This window comes from Heptranchias perlo, chromosome 15, assembly GCF_035084215.1.
Source record: "Heptranchias perlo isolate sHepPer1 chromosome 15, sHepPer1.hap1, whole genome shotgun sequence".
NCBI classification, from domain to species: Eukaryota; Metazoa; Chordata; class Chondrichthyes; order Hexanchiformes; family Hexanchidae; genus Heptranchias; species Heptranchias perlo.
The window spans coordinates 66,593,667-66,611,840 of record NC_090339.1 but is presented as its reverse complement, the minus strand read 5'-3'; the positions used below and the strand labels follow the sequence as shown (position 1 = coordinate 66,611,840).

Sequence of the window (18,174 nt, the reverse complement as noted above, 5' to 3'; positions counted from 1 at the left end):
TGAACTGATTGAATTGTGGAGCAGGCTCAAGGGGCCGTACGGCCTACTCCTGCTCCTATTTCTTATGTTCTTATGCAGGTCCTCAGTGCCAGCAAAAGAGACTGATGGGCCCCCCCCTTTACAAGGGTTTTGCTGGTCGGAGCATAGGAGGAAGGAGAAGTCAACATAGATATTAAAAACAAACAGGCTCAGAATCTTCATTGAGGGAGAACAGTCTGCGTTGTGTAAAAGATTGGCACAAGTCACAGCATTAACCTGACAGAAGCCTCCTCCTGCTGTTGTGACTGACCACAATGAGCGAGGGAAATGTTCCAACGTACATGAACGTTTATTGTGGCTTCACTGCTGCCCTCATCAGCACACAACTGGTGTTCCAAATCAGAGGTAGCCCTAGCCAGCTCCAACTCATTCTTCTCCCACTCTAACCACCCCCCCAACCCCGCGACCCCCCCTCGGTTAGAATTCAATGCCTGTTGGTTAGAATTACCCTCATTGGTATGATTCTTGGTTGACTTAAAAAGAACTCACCAATGAAATTGTTCCACTCTGTGTCCAGATCTGCCTGATTGGCCAAGCAACCCTTCATGACATTGAGGCAGTAGTTGTTACACGGTTTAACAGCAAGTAACCCGCGACAGTGTGGACAATACGTCATCTTCAGCAGTGCGTCAACACACTCTGCTGTTGGATTGACCTATTTTAAAAAAATGTACACATTACAACATACAACAGAAGACCTACATACTTGTCATTCCATCAAGTTATTGTCAGTTTGCAGCTTTGAGTTCAGTTTTGCTCTAAATACTTGTAGAAGTTTAGTGGAATAGGCAGACAGGTGGCAGATGCAATTTAATAGAGAAGTGTGAGGTAATACAATTTGGGACGAAAGTCAATGGAAAAAATCCCCTCTCCTCATTGGGGGCAACTTTGACTTTTGCGGAGACTGGTGCACCTCATCTCCCAGTATGCCGGTCTCCAGTCTTGCACTAGGTCCCTCTGGACGAGTGATGCAAGGACTCCCAGCATATGGCGTCCCCACTCCCATCTTTGCCCCCATGGCATCATTAGCATTGTAAGGGCTAAGCGGTGTTGTGCCCCTTACAAGGTTGGCTGGGAACTCCAAGAGTCAGCTGAACTCAAGGGAATTCAGGATGCTCCTATTTGGCTGCCTGCAAGTATCCTACACAATTAGTTTCAGCAGTCTCACCCTAGTGGGTGTGACAGCTGTCACGACAGACAGGATTGGGACCAGAGAACTTCTATCTCAAGTGCCTCCCTACTGACTGCTATCTCTGGCGAACCAGACTGTAGTTCACTAGCCAGAGAGAGGGGAGTCATGCCCTATACTCAAGTACAATTAGCCACACGTATAAAAAAAAAGTTTAAATAATTAATTGTTTATTGAGCTTCTGACTTCTCCACATACATAAATCTCACTTCAGGTGGCTTAGTTTAGCCTAATCTTGGTGGTGGGCAAATTATTGGAAAAAATTCTGAAGGACATTATTAATGATCATTTAGAAAGGCACTAATTAATCAAGGACAGTCAGCAGGGATTTGTTACAGGAAGGTTGTGCCTGACTAACTTGATTGCATTTTTTGAGGAGGTAACAAGGAGGGTCGATGAGGGTAGCGGGTTTGACATAGTCTACATGGATTTCAGCAAGGCTTTTGACGAGGTCCCACATGGCAGACTGGTCAGAAAAGAAAAAGCCCATGGGATACAAGGGAAAGTGGCTAGTTGGATCCAAAATTGGCTCAGTGGCAGGAAGCAAGAGGTAATGGTCGATGGGTGTTTTTGTAACTGGAAGACTGTTTCCAGTGGGGTTCTGCAGTGCTCAGAACTAAGTTCCTTGCTTTTTGTGATATATATCAATGATTTGGATTTAAAGGTAGGGGCATGATTAAGAAGTTTGCAGATGATACAAAAATTGGCTGTGAGGTTGATAGTGAGGAGGAAAGCTGTAGACTGCAGGAAGATATCAATGGACTGGTCAGGTGGGCAGAAAAGTGGCAAATGGAATTCAATCTGGAGAAGTGTGGGAAATGCATTTGGGGAGAGCAAACAAGGCAAAGGAGTACACAATAAATGGGAGGATACTGAAAAGTGTAGAGGAACAAAGGGACCTTGGAGCGGCTGTCGACAGATCCCTGAAGGTAGCAAGACAGGTAGATAAGGTGGTTAAGGCGGCATATGGAACATGAGTAGGCCATTCAGCCCCTCGTGCCTGCTCTGCCATTTGATAAGATCATGGCTGATCTGTGATCTAACTCCATATACCTGCCTTTGGCCCATATCCCTTAATACCTTTGGTTGCCAAAAAGCTATCTATCTCACATTTAAATTTAGCAATTGAGCTAGTATCAATTGCCGTTTGCGGAAGAGAGTTCCAAACTTCTACCACCCTTTGTGTGTAGAAATGTTTTCAAATCTCACTCCTGAAAGGTCTGGCTCTAATTTTTAGACTGTGCCCCCTACTCCTAGAATCCCCAACCAGCGGAAAAAGTTTCTCTCTATCCACCCTATCTGTTCCCCCTAATAGCTTATAAACTTCGATCAGATCACCCCTTAACCTTCTAAACTCTAGAGAATACAACCCCAATTTGTGTAATCTCTCCTCGTAACTTAACCCTTGAAGTCCGGGTATCATTCTAGTAAACCTGCGCTGCACTCCCTCCAAGGCCAATATATCCTTCCGAAGGTACGGTGCTCAGAGCTGCTCACAGTACTCCAGGTGCGGTCTATGTACCTGAACCTCTAAGTCCATTTGGACATCCTCTGTTTTTAACTTTTTACCATTTAGAAAGTACCCTGTTCTATCCTTTTTTGATCCAAAGTGGATGACCTCACATTTGTCTACATTGAATTCCATTTGCCACAGTTTTGCCCATTCACTTAATCTATCAATATCCCTTTGTAATTTTATGTTTTCATCTACACTGCTTACAATGCCACCAATCTTTGTGTCATCGGCATATGGGATACTTTCCTTTATTAGCCGAGGCATAGAATATAACAGCAGGGAGGTTATTCTATCATAGAATCATAGAAGTTTACAACATGGAAACAGGCCCTTCGGCCCAACATGTCCATGTCGCCCAGTTTATACCACTAAGCTAGTCCCAATTGCCTGCACTTGGCCCATATCCCTCTATACCCATCTTACCCATGTAACTGTCCAAATGCTTTTTAAAAGACAAAATTGTACCCGCCTCTACTACAGCCTCTGGCAGCTCGTTCCAGACACTCACCACCCTTTGAGTGAAAAAATTGCCCCTCTGGACCCTTTTGTATCTCTCCCCTCTCACCTTAAATCTATGTCCCCTCGTTATAGACTCCCCTACCTTTGGGAAAAGATTTTGACTATCGACCTTATCTATGCCCCTCATTATTTTATAGACTTGTATAAGATCACCCCTCAACCTCCTACTCTCCAGGGAAAAAAGTCCCAGTCGATCTAACCTCTCCCTATAAGTCAAACCATCAAGTCCCGGCAGCATCCTAGTAAATCTTTTCTGCACTCTTTCTAGTTTAATAATATCCTCTCTATAATAGGGTGACCAGAACTGTACACAGTATTCCAAGTGTGGCCTAACTAATGTCTTGTACAACTTCAACAAGACATCCCAACTCCTGTATTCAATGTTCTGACCAATGAAACCAAGCAAGCTGAATGCCTTCTTCACCACCCTATCCACCTGTGACTCCACTTTCAAGGAGCTATGAACCTGTACTCCTAGATCTCTTTGTTCTATAACTCTCCCCAACGCCCTACCATTAACGGAGTAGGTCCTGGCCCGATTCGATCTCCCAAAATGCATCACCTCACATTTATCTAAATTAAACTCCATCTGCCATTCATCGGCCCACTGGCCCAATTTATCAAGATCCCGTTGCAATCCTAGATAACCTTCTTCACTGTCCACAATGCCAGTAATCTTGGTGTCATCTGCAAACTTACTAACCATGCCTCCTAAATTCTCATCCAAATCATTAATATAAATAACAAATAACAGCGGACCCAGCACCGATCCCTGAGGCACACCGCTGGTCACAGGCCTCCAATTTGAAAAACAACCCTCTACACCCACCCTCTGTCTTCTGTCGTCAAGCCAATGTTGTATCCAATTGGCTATCTCACCTTGGATCCCGTGAGATTTAACCTTATGTAACAACCTACCATGCGGTACCTTGTCAAAGGCTTTGCTAAAGTCCATGTAGACCACGTCTACTGCACAGCCCTCATTTATCTTCTTGGTTATCCCTTCAAAAAACTCAATCAAATTCGTGAGACATGATTTTCCTCTCACAAAACCATGCTGACTGTTCCTAATCAGTCCCTGCCTCTCCAAATGCCCGTAGATCCTGTCTCTCAGAATACCCTCTAACAACTTACCCACTACAGATGTCAGGCTCACCGGTCTGTAGTTCCCAGGCTTTTCCCTGCCGCCCTTCTTAAACAAAGGTACAACATTTGCTACCCTCCAATCTTCAGGCACCTCACCTGTAGCGGTGGATGATTCAAATATCTCTGCTAGGGGACCCGCAATTTCCTCCCTAACCTCCCATAACGTCCTGGGATACATTTCATCAGGTCACGGAGATTTATCTACCTTGATCCGCGTTAAGACTTCCAGCACCTCCCTCTCTGTAATATGTACACTCCTCAAGACATCACTATTTATTTCCCCAAGTTCCCTAACATCCATGCCTTTCTCAACCGTAAATACCGATGCGAAATATTCATTTAGGATCTCACCCATCTCTTGTGGTTCCGCACAGAGATGACCTTGTTGATCCTTCAGAGGCCCTACTTTCTCCCTAGTTACTCTTTTACCCTTTATGTATTTGTAGAAGCTCTTTGGATTCACCTTTGCCTTATCTGCCAAAGCAATCTCATGTCCCCTTTTTGCCCTCCTGATTTCTCTCTTAACTCTACTCCGGCAATCTCTATACTCTTCAAGGGATCCACTTGATCCCACTAGTTAGGCCACAGCTAGAGCACTGCGTACTGTTCTGGTTTCCACATTACAGGAAAGATGCACTAGAGAGGGTACAGAGGAGATTTACGAGGATGTTGCCAGGACTGGAGAATTTTAGCTATGAGGAATGATTGGATAGGCTGCGGTAGTTTTCTTAGGAACAGAGGAGGCTGAGGGGAGATTTAATTGAGGTGTATAAAATTATGACAGCCCAAGATAGAGTGGATAGGAAGGACCTATATCCCTTTAGCAGAGAGGTCAATAACCAGGGGGCATACATTTAAAGTGATTGTAGAAGGATTATCGGGGAGTTGAGGAGAAGTTGTTTCACCCAGAGGGTGGTGGGGGTCTGGAATTCACTGCCTGAAAGGTAGAGGCAGAAACCCTCATCGCAATTAAAAAGTATTTGGATGTGCACATGAAGTGCCGTAACCTACAGGGCTACGGACCAAGAGCTGGAAAGTGGGATGAGGCTGGGTGGCTCTTTATCGGCCGGCACAGACACGATAGGCCAAAGAATGGCCTCCTTCTGTGCCGTAAATTTCTATGATTCTATGAAAAGGCCGGCATATAACAGAACAGTTTATGTACACAATAGCAAAATAGCCAAAAAATATCAGCTCACCCACAGTCAATCTATTGTCTGCCAAACAGGCAGCTACAGATTATCGGCAGGTACAGATCATTGGCAGCTAAGGTTCATCTCCTGCTCAGGGTTCATCACTATAGAGGTTTGGTTTATATCCCCTTCTAATTCGCAGCCAAGTTCTCCCCACCTGCAAATCCACTTCATTATAATATTCATCCCCTCTTTTTTAAGTAAGCTGTTGTTTTCTTTTCTTCCCCTTAAATCCTGTCCCCTTGTGTGTAGAACTGTCTTTTTTTAAATTCGTTTATGGGATGTGGGCGTCGCTGGCGAGGCCGGCATTTATTGCCCATCCCTAACTGCCCTCGAGAAGGTGGTGGTGAGCCGCCTTCTTGAACCGCTGCAGTCCGTGTGGTGACGGTTCTCCCACAGTGCTGTTAGGAAGGGAGTTCCAGGATTTTGACCCAGCGACCCAGCTGAGCTAAGGGAGATCGGAGGGGGATAAAGGAGGGCCCGAGAGAGGGAGAGCTGAGCTAAGGGAGATCGGAGGGAGATCGGAGGGGGATAACGGAGGGCCCGAGAGCGGGAGAGCTGAGCTAAGGGAGATCGGAGGCGGATAAAGAAGGGCCCGAGAGCGGGAGAGCTGAGCTAAGGGAGATCGGAGGGAGATCGGAGGGAGATAAAGGAGGGTCTGAGAGCGGGAGAGCTGAGCTAAGGGAGATCGGAGGGGGATAAAGGAGGGTCTGAGAGCGGGAGAGCTGAGCTAAGGGAGATCGGAGGGGGATAAAGGAGGGTCTGAGAGCGGGAGAGCTGAGCTAAGGGAGATCGGAGGGAGATCGGACGGGGATAAAGGAGGGTCTGAGAGCGGGAGAGCTGAGCTAAGGGAGATCGGAGGGAGATCGGAGGGCCCGAGAGCGGGAGAGCTGAGCTAAGGGAGATCGGAGGGAGATCGGACGGGGATAAAGGAGGGTCTGAGAGCGGGAGAGCTGAGCTAAGGGAGATCGGAGGGAGATCGGAGGGCCCGAGAGCGGGAGAGCTGAGCTAAGGGAGATCGGAGGGAGATCGGACGGGGATAAAGGAGGGTCTGAGAGCGGGAGAGCTGAGCTAAGGGAGATCGGAGGGAGATCGGAGGGCCCGAGAGCGGGAGAGCTGAGCTAAGGGAGATCGGAGGGGGATAAAGGAGGGCCCGGTGCAGGGGAGGCAGCTGATTGGTAAGTAGGTTCAGGTGAGAATTTCTACGATTCTAAAGTGCAGCAACTAAAGTAAAAAGAAAGGGAAGGTCTGCAGGTCTTATAGCAAGTAGTTTCTTTTAGTGAATCAAGGTCCCGAGTGTAGTTAACATTCTCTAAATTAAGAGTAATTTAAAGGAGTAAACTCAAGGGAGTAACTAACGAGCTTAACCTAAGGCAAGTCATGGCAGCAGAGCTCGCACCGTGATACGCTCCTCCTGCACTATGTGGGAAGTCATGGACACTACCGGTGTCCCTGGCGACCATGTGTGCAGGAAGTGTGTCCAGCTGCAGCTACTGGCTAACCGTATTTCGGAGCTGGAGCTGCGGGTGGACTCATTGTGGAACATCCGCGATGCTGAGATTATCGTGGATAGCACGTTCAGTGAGGTGGTCACACCGCAGGTAAAGATTACGCAGGCAGAAAGGAAATGGGTGACCGCCAGGCAGAGTAAAAGGACTAGGCAGGTGGAGCAGGAGTCCCCTGGGGCCATCTCCCTCTCAAACAGATATACCGCTTTGGATACTGTTGGGGGAGATGGCTTATCAGGGGAAAGCAGCAAGAGCCAAGTTCGTGGCACAGGAGGGGAGGAAGAAGAGTGGCAGGGCTATAGTGATAGGGGATTCCATTGTAAGGGGAACAGATAGGCGTTTCTGCGGCCGCAAACGTGACTCCAGGATGGGATGTTCCTCCCTGGTGCTAGGATCAAGGATGTCACGGAGCGGCTGCAGGGCATTCTGGAGGGGGAGGGTGAACAGCCAGTAGTCGTGGTCCATATTGGTACCAACGACACAGGTAAAAAAAGGGATGAGGTCCTGCAAGGTGAATTTAAAGAGTTAGGAGAGAAATTAAAAAGCAGGGCCTCAAAGGTAGTGATCTCAGGATTACTACCAGTGCCACGTGCTAGTGAGTATAGGAACAGGAGAATAGACCAGATGAATGCGTGGCTGCAGGGATGGTGTAGGAGGGAGGGATTTAGATTCCTGGGACATTGGGACCGGTTCTGGGGAAGGTGGGACCTGTACGAGCCGGACGGGTTACACCCGAGCAGGACCGGGACCAATGTCCTCGTGGGGGTGTTTGCTAGTGCTGTTGGGGAAGTTTAAACTAGAATGGCAGGGGGATGGGAACCTGAGCAGGGAGACAGAGGAGGAGGAAAAGAGGATAGAAACAAAAGACAGAAAGGGAAGAAGCAATAGTGGAAGGCGGAGAAAACAAGGGCGAAAAACAAATAGGGCCAGAGTGCAAAATAAAACTAAGATGACTAGCAATCTTAAAAAGATAAGTCTAAAGGCATTGTGTCTTAATGCACGGAGCATTCGCAATAAGGTAGATGAATTAACAGCGCAGATAGATATTAACGGGTATGATATAGTTGTGATTATGGAGACATGGCTGCAGGGTGACCAAGGATGGGAACTGAACATCCCGGGGTATTCAATATTTAAGAAGGACAGACAAAAAGGGAAAGGAGGTGGGGTAGCGTTGTTAGTAAAGGAGGAAATCAATGTTATAGTGAGGAAGGATATTGGCTCGGAAAATCACGATGTGGAATCTGTATGGGTGGAGCTAAGAAACACCAAGGGGCAGAAAACGTTGGTGGGGGTTGTCTATAGGCCCCAAACAGTAGTTGAGATGTCGGGGAGGGCAGTAAACAGGAAATTAGAGACGCATGCAAGAAGGATACAACTATAATCATGGGTGACTTTAATCTACATATAGATTGGTCAAACCAAATCAGCAATAATACTGTGGGGGAGGAATTCCTGGAGTGTGTACGTGATGGTTTTCTAGACCAATACATTGAGGAACCAACTACAGAACAGGTGATCCTAGACTGGGTATTGTGCAATGAGAGAGGATTAATTAACAATCTTGTTGTGTGGGGTCCCTTAGGGAAGAGCGACCATAACATGATAGAATTCCCCATTAAGATGGAGAGTGAAGTAGTTGAATCTGAAACTAGGGTCCTGAATCTAAATGAAGGAAATTACGAAATTATGAGGTGCGAGTTGGCTATTCTAAATGTCTGGAGTCGCACAACACCAGGTTATAGTCCAACAGCTTTATTTGAAATCACAAGCTTTCGGAGCTTTGCTCCTTCGTCAGGTGTTGTGCGACTCCTTACATTTGTCCACCCCAGTCCATCACCGGCATCTCCACATTTTGGCTATGATAGATTGGGGAACTTTACTAAAAGGGATGACGGTGGATAGGCAATGGCTAATATTTAAAGAACGTGCGCAGGAATTACAACAATTATTCATTCCTGTCTGGTGCAAAAGTAAAACAGGAAAGGTGGCTCAACCGTGGCTTACAAAAGAAATTAGTGATAGCATTAGATCCAAAGAGGAGACATATAAAATTGTCAGAAAAAGCAGCAAGCCTGAGGATTGGGAGCAGTTCAGAATTCAGCAAAGGAGGACAAAGAGATTGATTAAGAGGGGAAAATAGAGTATGAGAGTAAACTAGCAGGGAACATAAAAACTGACTGTAAAAGCTTCTATAAATATGTCAAGAGAAAAAGATTAGTGAAGACAAATGTAGGTCCCTTACAGTCAGAAATGGGGGAAATTATAATGGGGAACACAGAAATGGCAGAACAATTAAACACATACTTTGTTTCTGTCTTCACAAAGGAGGACACAAATAACCTCCCAGAAATGTTAGGGAACCAAGGGTCTAGTGAGAGGGAGGAACTGAAGGAAATCAGTATTTGTAAAAAAATAGTGCTGGGGAAATTAATGGGGCTAAAGGCTCCGATGTGATTTAGACAAGTTGGGTGAGTGGGCAAGAATATGGCAGATGCAATATAACACGGATAAATGTGAGGTTTTGCACTTTGGTTGTAATAAAAGAAAGGCAGAATTTAGAACCGAGATGAGGAGCAATTTCTTCACTCAGAGGGTGGTGAACCTGTGGAATTCTCTACCACAGAAGGCAGTGGAGGCCAAGTCATTAAACATGTTCAAGAAGGAGATAGATATATTTCTTAATGCTAAAGGGATCAAGGGATATGGGGAAAAAGCAGGAACAGGGTACTGAGTTAGACGATCAGCCATGATCATTTTGAATGGCGGAGCAGTGTGTCCCATCCACAGGATGCACTGCAGCAACTCGCCAAGGCTTCTTCGACAGCACCTCCCGAACCCGCAACCTCTACCACCTAGAAGGACAAGAGCAGCAGGCACATGGGAACAACACCACCTGCACGTTCCCCTCCAAGTCACACACCATCCCGACTTGGAAATATATCGCCGTTCCTTCATCATCGCTGGGTCAAGATCCTGGAACTCCCTTCCTAACAGCACTGTGGGAGAACCGTCACCACACGGACTGCAGTGGTTCAAGAAGGCGGCTCACCACCACCTTCTCAAGGGCAATTAGGGATGGGCAATAAATGCCGGCCTCGCCAGCGACGTCCACATCCCATGAACGAATTTTTAAAAAGCAGGCCCGTAGGGCCGAATGGCCTACTCTTGCTCCTATTTTCTATGTTTAGCTCTGTCTATAGCATGTTGCTTCTGCTGTTTAGCATGCATGTAGTCCTGTGTTGTAGCTTCACCAGATTGACACCTCATTTTTAGGTACTCATCCTGGCATGCTCTTCTACACTCCTCATTGAACCAGGGTTGATCCCCTGGCTTGTTGGTAATGGTAGAGTGAGGAATATGCCGGGCCATGAGGTTACAGATTGTGCTGGAATACAATTCTGCCGCTGATGGCCCACAGCGCTTCATGGATGCCCAGTTTTGAGCTGCTAGATCTGTTCTGAATCTATCCCATTTAGTATAGTGGTAGTGCCACACAACACATTGGATGGTGTCCTCAGTGCGAAGATGGGACTTCGTTTCCACAAGAACCGTGCGGTGGTCACTCCTACCAATACTGTCATGGACAGATGCATCTGCGACAGGTAGATTGGTGAGGAAGAGGTCAAGTCGATTTTTCCCTCGTGTTGGTTCGCTCACCATCTGCCGCAGGCTCAGTCTGGCAGCTATGTCCTTCGGGACTCAGTAGTGGTGCTACCGAGCCACTCTTGGTGATGGACATTGAAATCCCTCACCCAGAGTACATTCAGTGCCCTTGCTACCCTCAGTGCTTCCTCCAAGTGGTGCTCAACATGGAGGAGGACTGATTCATCAGCTGAGGGAGGGCGGTAGGTGGTAATGAGCAGGAGGTTTCCTTGCCCATGTTTGACCTGATGCCATGAGGTCCGAAGTTAATGTTGAGGACTCCTGACTGTACACCATTGTACCACCACCTCTGGTGGGTCTGTCCTGCTGCTGGGACAGGACATACCCAGGGATGGTGATGGAAGAGTCTGGGACGTTGGCTGAAACGTATGATTCTGTGAGTGTGTCTATGTCAGGCTATTGCTTGACTAGTCTGTGGGACGGCTCTCCCACGTTTGGCACAAGTCTCCAGACGTTAGTGAGGAGGACTTTGCAGGGTCGACGGGGCTTGGTTTGCCTTTGTCGTGTCCAGTGGCCTAGTGGTCCTATGCTGGATGGCCCGTCTGGTTTTATTCTTATGACTTTTTGTAGCGAGTTTGTACAACCGAGTTGCTTCCTAGGCCAATTCAGAGGGCGATTAAGAATCAACCACATTGCTGTGGGTCTGGAGTCACATATCGGCCAGACTGGGTAAGGACGGCAGGTTCCCTTCCCTAAAGGGAGGATGAATGGATCAGATGGGTTTTTATGACAATGTGGCAGTTTCATGGCCACCATTACTAGTTTTTTTATTCCAGATTTTATTTAATTAATTGAATTTAAATTCCCCAGCTGCCATGGCAGGATTTAAACTCATGACTCCGGATTATTAGTCCAGACCTCTAGATTACTCGTCCAGTAACATAACCAGTATGCTCCCGTAACGAATCTGTACCCAGTCTGTTCCCTTCGAAAGGAAATGGCCCATTAAGAAGGAAGGGGCTCCATACTTCTGCAACAACAGGGACACTATTCTGGACGAAGGGAGGGTTAAGAGACCTGAAGTACCCTCATCAAGATACAAACCTATCTTAGGATCTTGGGTAAATAAAATCAGAATATGCTGGAAATTCTCAGCAAGTCAGGACCTGAAACATTAACTCTGTTTCTTTCTCCACAGGCGCTGCCTCACTTGCTGAGTATTTCCAGCATTTTCTGTTTTTATTTCAGATTTCCAGCATTTTGTTTTTATTTCAGATTTCCAGCATCCGCAGTATTTTGCTTTTGATCATGATCTTGAGTGACATGTTCATATTTATACACTTATACATAGAGGGAGCTTCACTCTGCATCTAACCCGTGCTGTACTTGCGCTGGGAGTGTTTGATGGGACAGTGTAGAGGGAGCTTTACTTTGTATCTAATTGCACTAATAACCCCTGTCTTGAAGATAATAAAGATTTTAAAACGGGATATTTTATTAAATGACACAAGAATCTTTTTTGGCCATATTTCACTCCTTGTCTATTGATGAATTGATCCCATCCACTCAATGTCTCGACCTATACTAAACCTACTTACCAGAAAGAGGCAGGAGACGTAATTCAAGTACGAGGGAATGAAACGTGAAACCTAGACATACCGAGAGCAGATTAAGATAGCCGTGTGGTTCTGGTTTACATTCTAACGTTTTGCTTTGACAAGTAAACGAGTACTGCAAGATTCTGACTCATGACTGACAAATGTTGAAGGTGGTAGGAGTGGAATGAACTGGCCTTCACACAGGCAGATCGGGGCCTACATCCATTTTGACTGGAAATAATTTTGGATTTTTTTTGTTATTAGAGAGATCAGTTACATGAACAGAGAGGAAATCCCAAGAGGTTCCAGCATCCTTGCCTTCAAGGCCCTGTCATTTCATTTCTCACTTGGCTTTCTCATGGAACTTAAATCAGTAGTGTCAAGATTAAAATTCCAATTTGGTGATGTATGCTGGATGAAATATGCATGAATATGTTTTCTCCCCCCGTACAAATTAGAAGAGACAAGCCCAATAACTTGAGGCCAACACAGCAGGTGTTGAGCTATCGTTCCCAGAGGTCACCTACAGGAGGCAGTATTTTGTTAGTATTAAATATGTTTGAAGTGAAGCAGATTTACGAGTGCATATCTGCATCAATATTTTTGGGATGTGGGTGAGATATTTATCATGTGTTCGTTCCCTGATCAATGAAAATTGATCTCTATTATAAGATTTTTAAAACAGAGAAATCCCACGATAACGGGCTCCTCTCATCCCTTTCACCAGTTGTCTCCATCACCCACCTTGCTACCTGCAGATGGACCAAAATCTCATCAGCAGTCAGAGTAAACATTTCAGAACAAAAAGACCTATTTTCTTCATTCTGAAGACTTTATAAAACAGAATCTTGTGGAACTAGTGAGAAAAATAAATCTGTATCGGTGTTTGGGACAGGTCCTGACGCTGGAGGACACAAACTCACACTCACTGGCAGGTCCTGACACTGGAGGACACGAGCTCACACTCACTGGCAGGTCCTGACACTGGAGGACACAAACTCACACTCACTGGCAGGTCCTGACGCTGGAGGACACAAACTCACACTCACTGGCAGGTCCTGACGCTGGAGGACACAAACTCACACTCACTGGCAGGTCCTAACGCTGGAGGACACGTGCTCACACTCACTGGCAGGTCCTGACACTGGAGGACACGAGCTCACACTCACTGGCAGGTCCTGACACTGGAGGACACGAGCTCACACTCACTGGCAGGTCTGACAGAGCACCAAGGAATTCAAATAACAAATTGCTCCGCACAGGAGAGGTTACCAACGTACTTATTTACGATAAAGTGATTTAGAGCCAGGAATTATTGGCATCAAATACCCCTTTAAATGTCCCAGTACCCTCGTGTACAGTGACATTCACTGCACCATATATCAGTTTCCATCTTTGATCTGTGCCGCAGGGAGGCAGCTGTGATTGGTGGGGGTAGGGAAATTGCTAAAATTGGCTTCTTGATCCCGAGACTGGAAACCGGCCGGGGGGGGGGGGGGGGGGGTAAAAGAAGAACGTCTGTCAGCTGGTATACTGGGTGGGGGGGGGGGGGAGCTGAGGACGTCTGTCAGCTGGTATACTGGGTGGGGGGGAGCTGAGGGCGTCTGTCAGCTGAGGTCTGGGGGGGGGGGGCGGGGGAAGAGAGGACAACTCCTATCAGCTGAGGCTCTGGGGGGATCACAACTGCTGTCAGCCGAGTTTTCCAACTCTGACTGATCCAAGGAACTCTACGAAATAATGCATGCGGGAAACGTCAGGTAAAGTCATCGACTGGATCAAAAGCAAAATACTGCGGATGCTGCAAATCTGAAATAAAAACAGAAAATGCTGGAGAAGCTCAGCAAGTGAGGCAGCATCTGAGAAAGAAACAGAGTTAACGTTTCAGGTCAAAGACCTTTCGACAGAACTGGAAGGGAATCCAAAAGTCTTCAACAGGCATGTAAACGGTAAACGGGTAGTAAGAGGAGGGGTGGGGCCGATTCGAGACCATATAGGAGATCTACTCATGGAGGAAGAGGGCATGGCCAAGGTACTAAATGAGTATTTTGCATCCTTACCAAGGAAGAAGATGCTGCCAGAGTCACAGTAAAGGAAGATACAGTTGAGATACTGGATGGGCTAAAAATTGATGAAGACGAGGTACTAGAAAGGCTAGTTGTACTTAAAGTAGATAAATCATCCAGTCCGGATGGGATGCATCCTAGGTTGCTGAAGGAAGAGTGGAAATTGCGGAGGTACTGGCCATAATCTTCCAAACATCCTTAGATACGGGGGTGGTGCCAGAGGACTGGAGAATTGCAAATGTTACACCCTTGTTCAAAAAAGGGTGTAAGGATAAACCCAGCAACTATAGGCCAGTCAGTTTAACCTCAGTGGTGGGGAAACTTTTAGAAACGATAATCTGGGACAGAATTAACAGTCACTTGGACGAGGGTGGATTGATTTTTTTAAAGTCATTCATGGGATGTGGGCGCCGCTGACAAGGCCAGCATTTATTGCCCTTGAGAAGGTGGTGGTGAGCCGCCTTCTTGAACCGCTGCAGTCCGTGTGGTGAAGGTTCTCCCACAGTGCTGACAGGTATGCAGTTCCAGGATTTTGACCCAGTGACGATGAAGGCCAATGCCGGGTGGTCCGTTTTATGCTTATTATGACTTTTTGTAGTGAGACTGTACAACCGAGTGGCTTGTTAATCCATTTCAGAGGGCGATTAAGAATCGGCCACATTGCTGTGGGTCTGGAGTCACATATAGGTCAGACCGGGTAAGGACGGCAGGTTCCCTTCCCTAAGAACATAAGAAATAGGAGCAGGAGTCGGCCAATCGGCCCCTCGAGCCTGCTCCGCCATTCAATAAGATCATGGCTGATCTGATCCTAACCTCAAATCTAAAGAACACAAGAAGCAGGAGCAGGACCTGGCCGCTCAGCCCCTGGGCCCTCTCCGCCACCCACAGGGCCTTGACCGATCCGAACTCAGCTTCATGTCCAATTTCCTGCCCACTCCCCGTAACCCCTAATTCCCTTTACTTCTAGGAAACTGTCTATTTCTGTTTTAAATTTATTTAATGATGTAGCTTCCACAGCTTCCTGGGGCAGCAAATTCCACAGACCTACTACCCTCTGAGTGAAGAAGTTTCTCCTCATCTCAGTTTTGAAAGAGCAGCCCCTTATTCTAAGATTATGCCCCCTAGTTCTAGTTTCACCCATCCTTGGGAACATCCTCACCGCATCCACCCGATCAAGCCCCTTCACAATCTTATATGTTTCAATAAGATCGTCTCTCATTCTTCTGAACTCCAATGAGTAGAGTCCCAATCTACTCAACCTCTCCTCATATGTCCGCCCCCTCATCCCCGGGATTAACTGAGTGAACCTTCTTTGTACTGCCTCGAGAGCAAGTATGTCTTTTCTTAAGTATGGACACCAAAACTGTATGCAGTATTCCAGGTGCGGTCTCACCAATACCTTATATAATAGAATCATAGAAGTTACAACATGGAAACAGGCCCTTCGGCCCAACATGTCCATGTCGCCCAGTTTATACCACTAAGCTAGTCCCAATTGCCTGCACTTGGCCCATATCCCTCGATACCCATCTTCCCCATGTAACTGTCCAAATGCTTTTTAAAAGACAAAATTGTACCCGCCTCTACTACTGCCTCTGGCAGCTCGTTCCAGACACTCACCACCCTTTGAGTGAAAAAATTGCCCCTCTGGATCCTTTTGTATCTCTCCCCTCTCACCTTAAATCTGTGCCCCCTCGTTATAGACTCCCCTACCTTTGGGAAAAGATTTTGACTATCGACCTTATCTATGCCCCTCATTATTTTATAGACTTCTATAAGATCACCCCTTAACCTCCTACTCTCCAGGGAATAAAGTCCCAGTCTGTCTAACCTCTCCCTGTAAGTCAAACCATCAAGTCCCGGTAGCATCCTAGTAAATCTTTTCTGCACTCTTTCTAGTTTAATAATATCCTTTCTATAATAGGGTGACCAGAACTGTACACAGTACTCCAAGTGTGGCCTCACCAATGCCCTGTACAACTTCAACAAGACATCCCAACTCCTGCATTCAATGTTCTGACCAATGAAACCAAGCATGCTGAATGCCTTCTTCACCACCCTATCCACCTGTGACTCCACTTTCAAGGAGCTATGAATCTGTACTCCTAGATCTCTTTGTTCGATAACTCTCCCCAACGCCCTACCATTAACGGAGTAGGTCCTGGCCCGATTCGATCTACCAAAATGCATCACCTCACATTTATCTAAATTAAACTCCATCTGCCATTCATCGGCCCACTGGCCCAATTTATCAAGATCCCGTTGCAATCCTAGATAACCTTCTTCACTGTCCACAATGCCACCAATCTTGGTGTCATCTGCAAACTTACTAACCATGCCTCCTAAATTCTCATCCAAGTCATTAATATAAATAACAAATAACAGCGGACCCAGCACCGATCCCTGAGGCACACCGCTGGACACAGGCATCCAGTTTGAAAAACAACCCTCGACAACCACCCTCTGTCTTCTGTCGTCAAGCCAATTTTGTATCCAATTGGCTACCTCACCTTGGATCCCATGAGATTTAACCTTATGTAACAACCTACCATGCGGTACCTTGTCAAAGGCTTTGCTGCAGCAATACCTCCCTGTTTTTATATTCTATCCCCCTAGCAATAAAAGCCAACATTCCGTTGGCCTTCTTGATCACCTGCTGCACCTGCATACTAACTTTTTGTTTTTCTTGCACTAGGACCCCCAGATCCCTTTGTACTGCAGTACTTTCCAGTTTCTCGCCATTAAAATAATAACTTGCTCTCTGATTTTTCCTGCCAAAGTGCATAACCTCACATTTTCCAATATTGTATTGCATCTGCCAAATCTCCGCCCACTCACCCAGCCTGTCTATATCCCCTTGTAGGTTTTTTATGTCCTCCTCACTCTCTACTTTCCCTCCCATCTTTGTATCATCTGCAAACTTTGATATGTTACACTCGGTCCCCTCCTCCAAATCGTTAATATAGATTGTAAAGAGTTGGGGACCCAGCACCGACCCCTGTGGAACACCACTAGCTACTGGTTGCCAGTCCGAGAATGAACCATTTATCCCAACTCTCTGCTTCCTGTTAGATAACCAATCCTCCACCCATGCCAGAATATTACCCCCAATCCTGTGATCCCTAAAGGACATTAGCGAATCAGATGGATTTTTACAACAATCCGGTAGTTTCATGGACGCTAGTTTTTTTATTCCAGATTTTATTTAATTAACTGAATTTAAATTCCCTAGCTACTGTGGTGGGATTTGAACTCATGACCCCAGATTATTAGTCTAAGCCTCTGAATTACTAGTCCAGTAACAAAACCACTATGCTATCATACCAGTTAGGGAAAATCACACAGATTTGTTAAAGACAAATCGTGTTTAACTAACCTGACAGAGATTTTTGATGAGGTAACAGAGAGGGTAGATGAGGGCAATGCAGTTGATGTGGTGTATATGGACTTTCAAAAGGCATTTGAAAAAGTGCCGCATGATAGGCTTATCATCAAGATTGCGGCCCATGGAATAAAGGGGGCAGTAGTAACATGGATACAGAATTGGCTAAGTGATAGGAAACAGAGAGTAGTGGTGAACGGTTGTTTTTCAGAATGGAGGGAGGTATACAGTGGCATTCCCCAGGGGTTGGTGCTGGGACCACTGCTTTTCTTGATATATATTGATGACTTGGACTTGGGTGTACAGGGCACAATTTCAAAATTTGCAGATCACACAAAACTTGGAAGCGTAGTGAACAGTGACGAGGATACTGAGACTGGCAGCATCTTCTTCCTTGGTAAAGACAGATGCAAAG

General features: G+C 46.3%; 1 protein-coding gene across 1 annotated transcript in view; it reads right to left on the bottom strand.

Annotated features, from left to right (window-relative positions):
• LOC137332828 (glypican-4-like) overlaps window positions 1-18,174 on the bottom strand; it is a 209,090-nt gene that overhangs the window by 38,384 nt on the left and 152,532 nt on the right. The window contains exon 3 of the mRNA XM_067996760.1: window positions 529-694. Coding sequence (XP_067852861.1) covers window positions 529-694 — 166 coding nt within the window. The remainder of the gene's footprint in view (window positions 1-528; window positions 695-18,174) is intronic.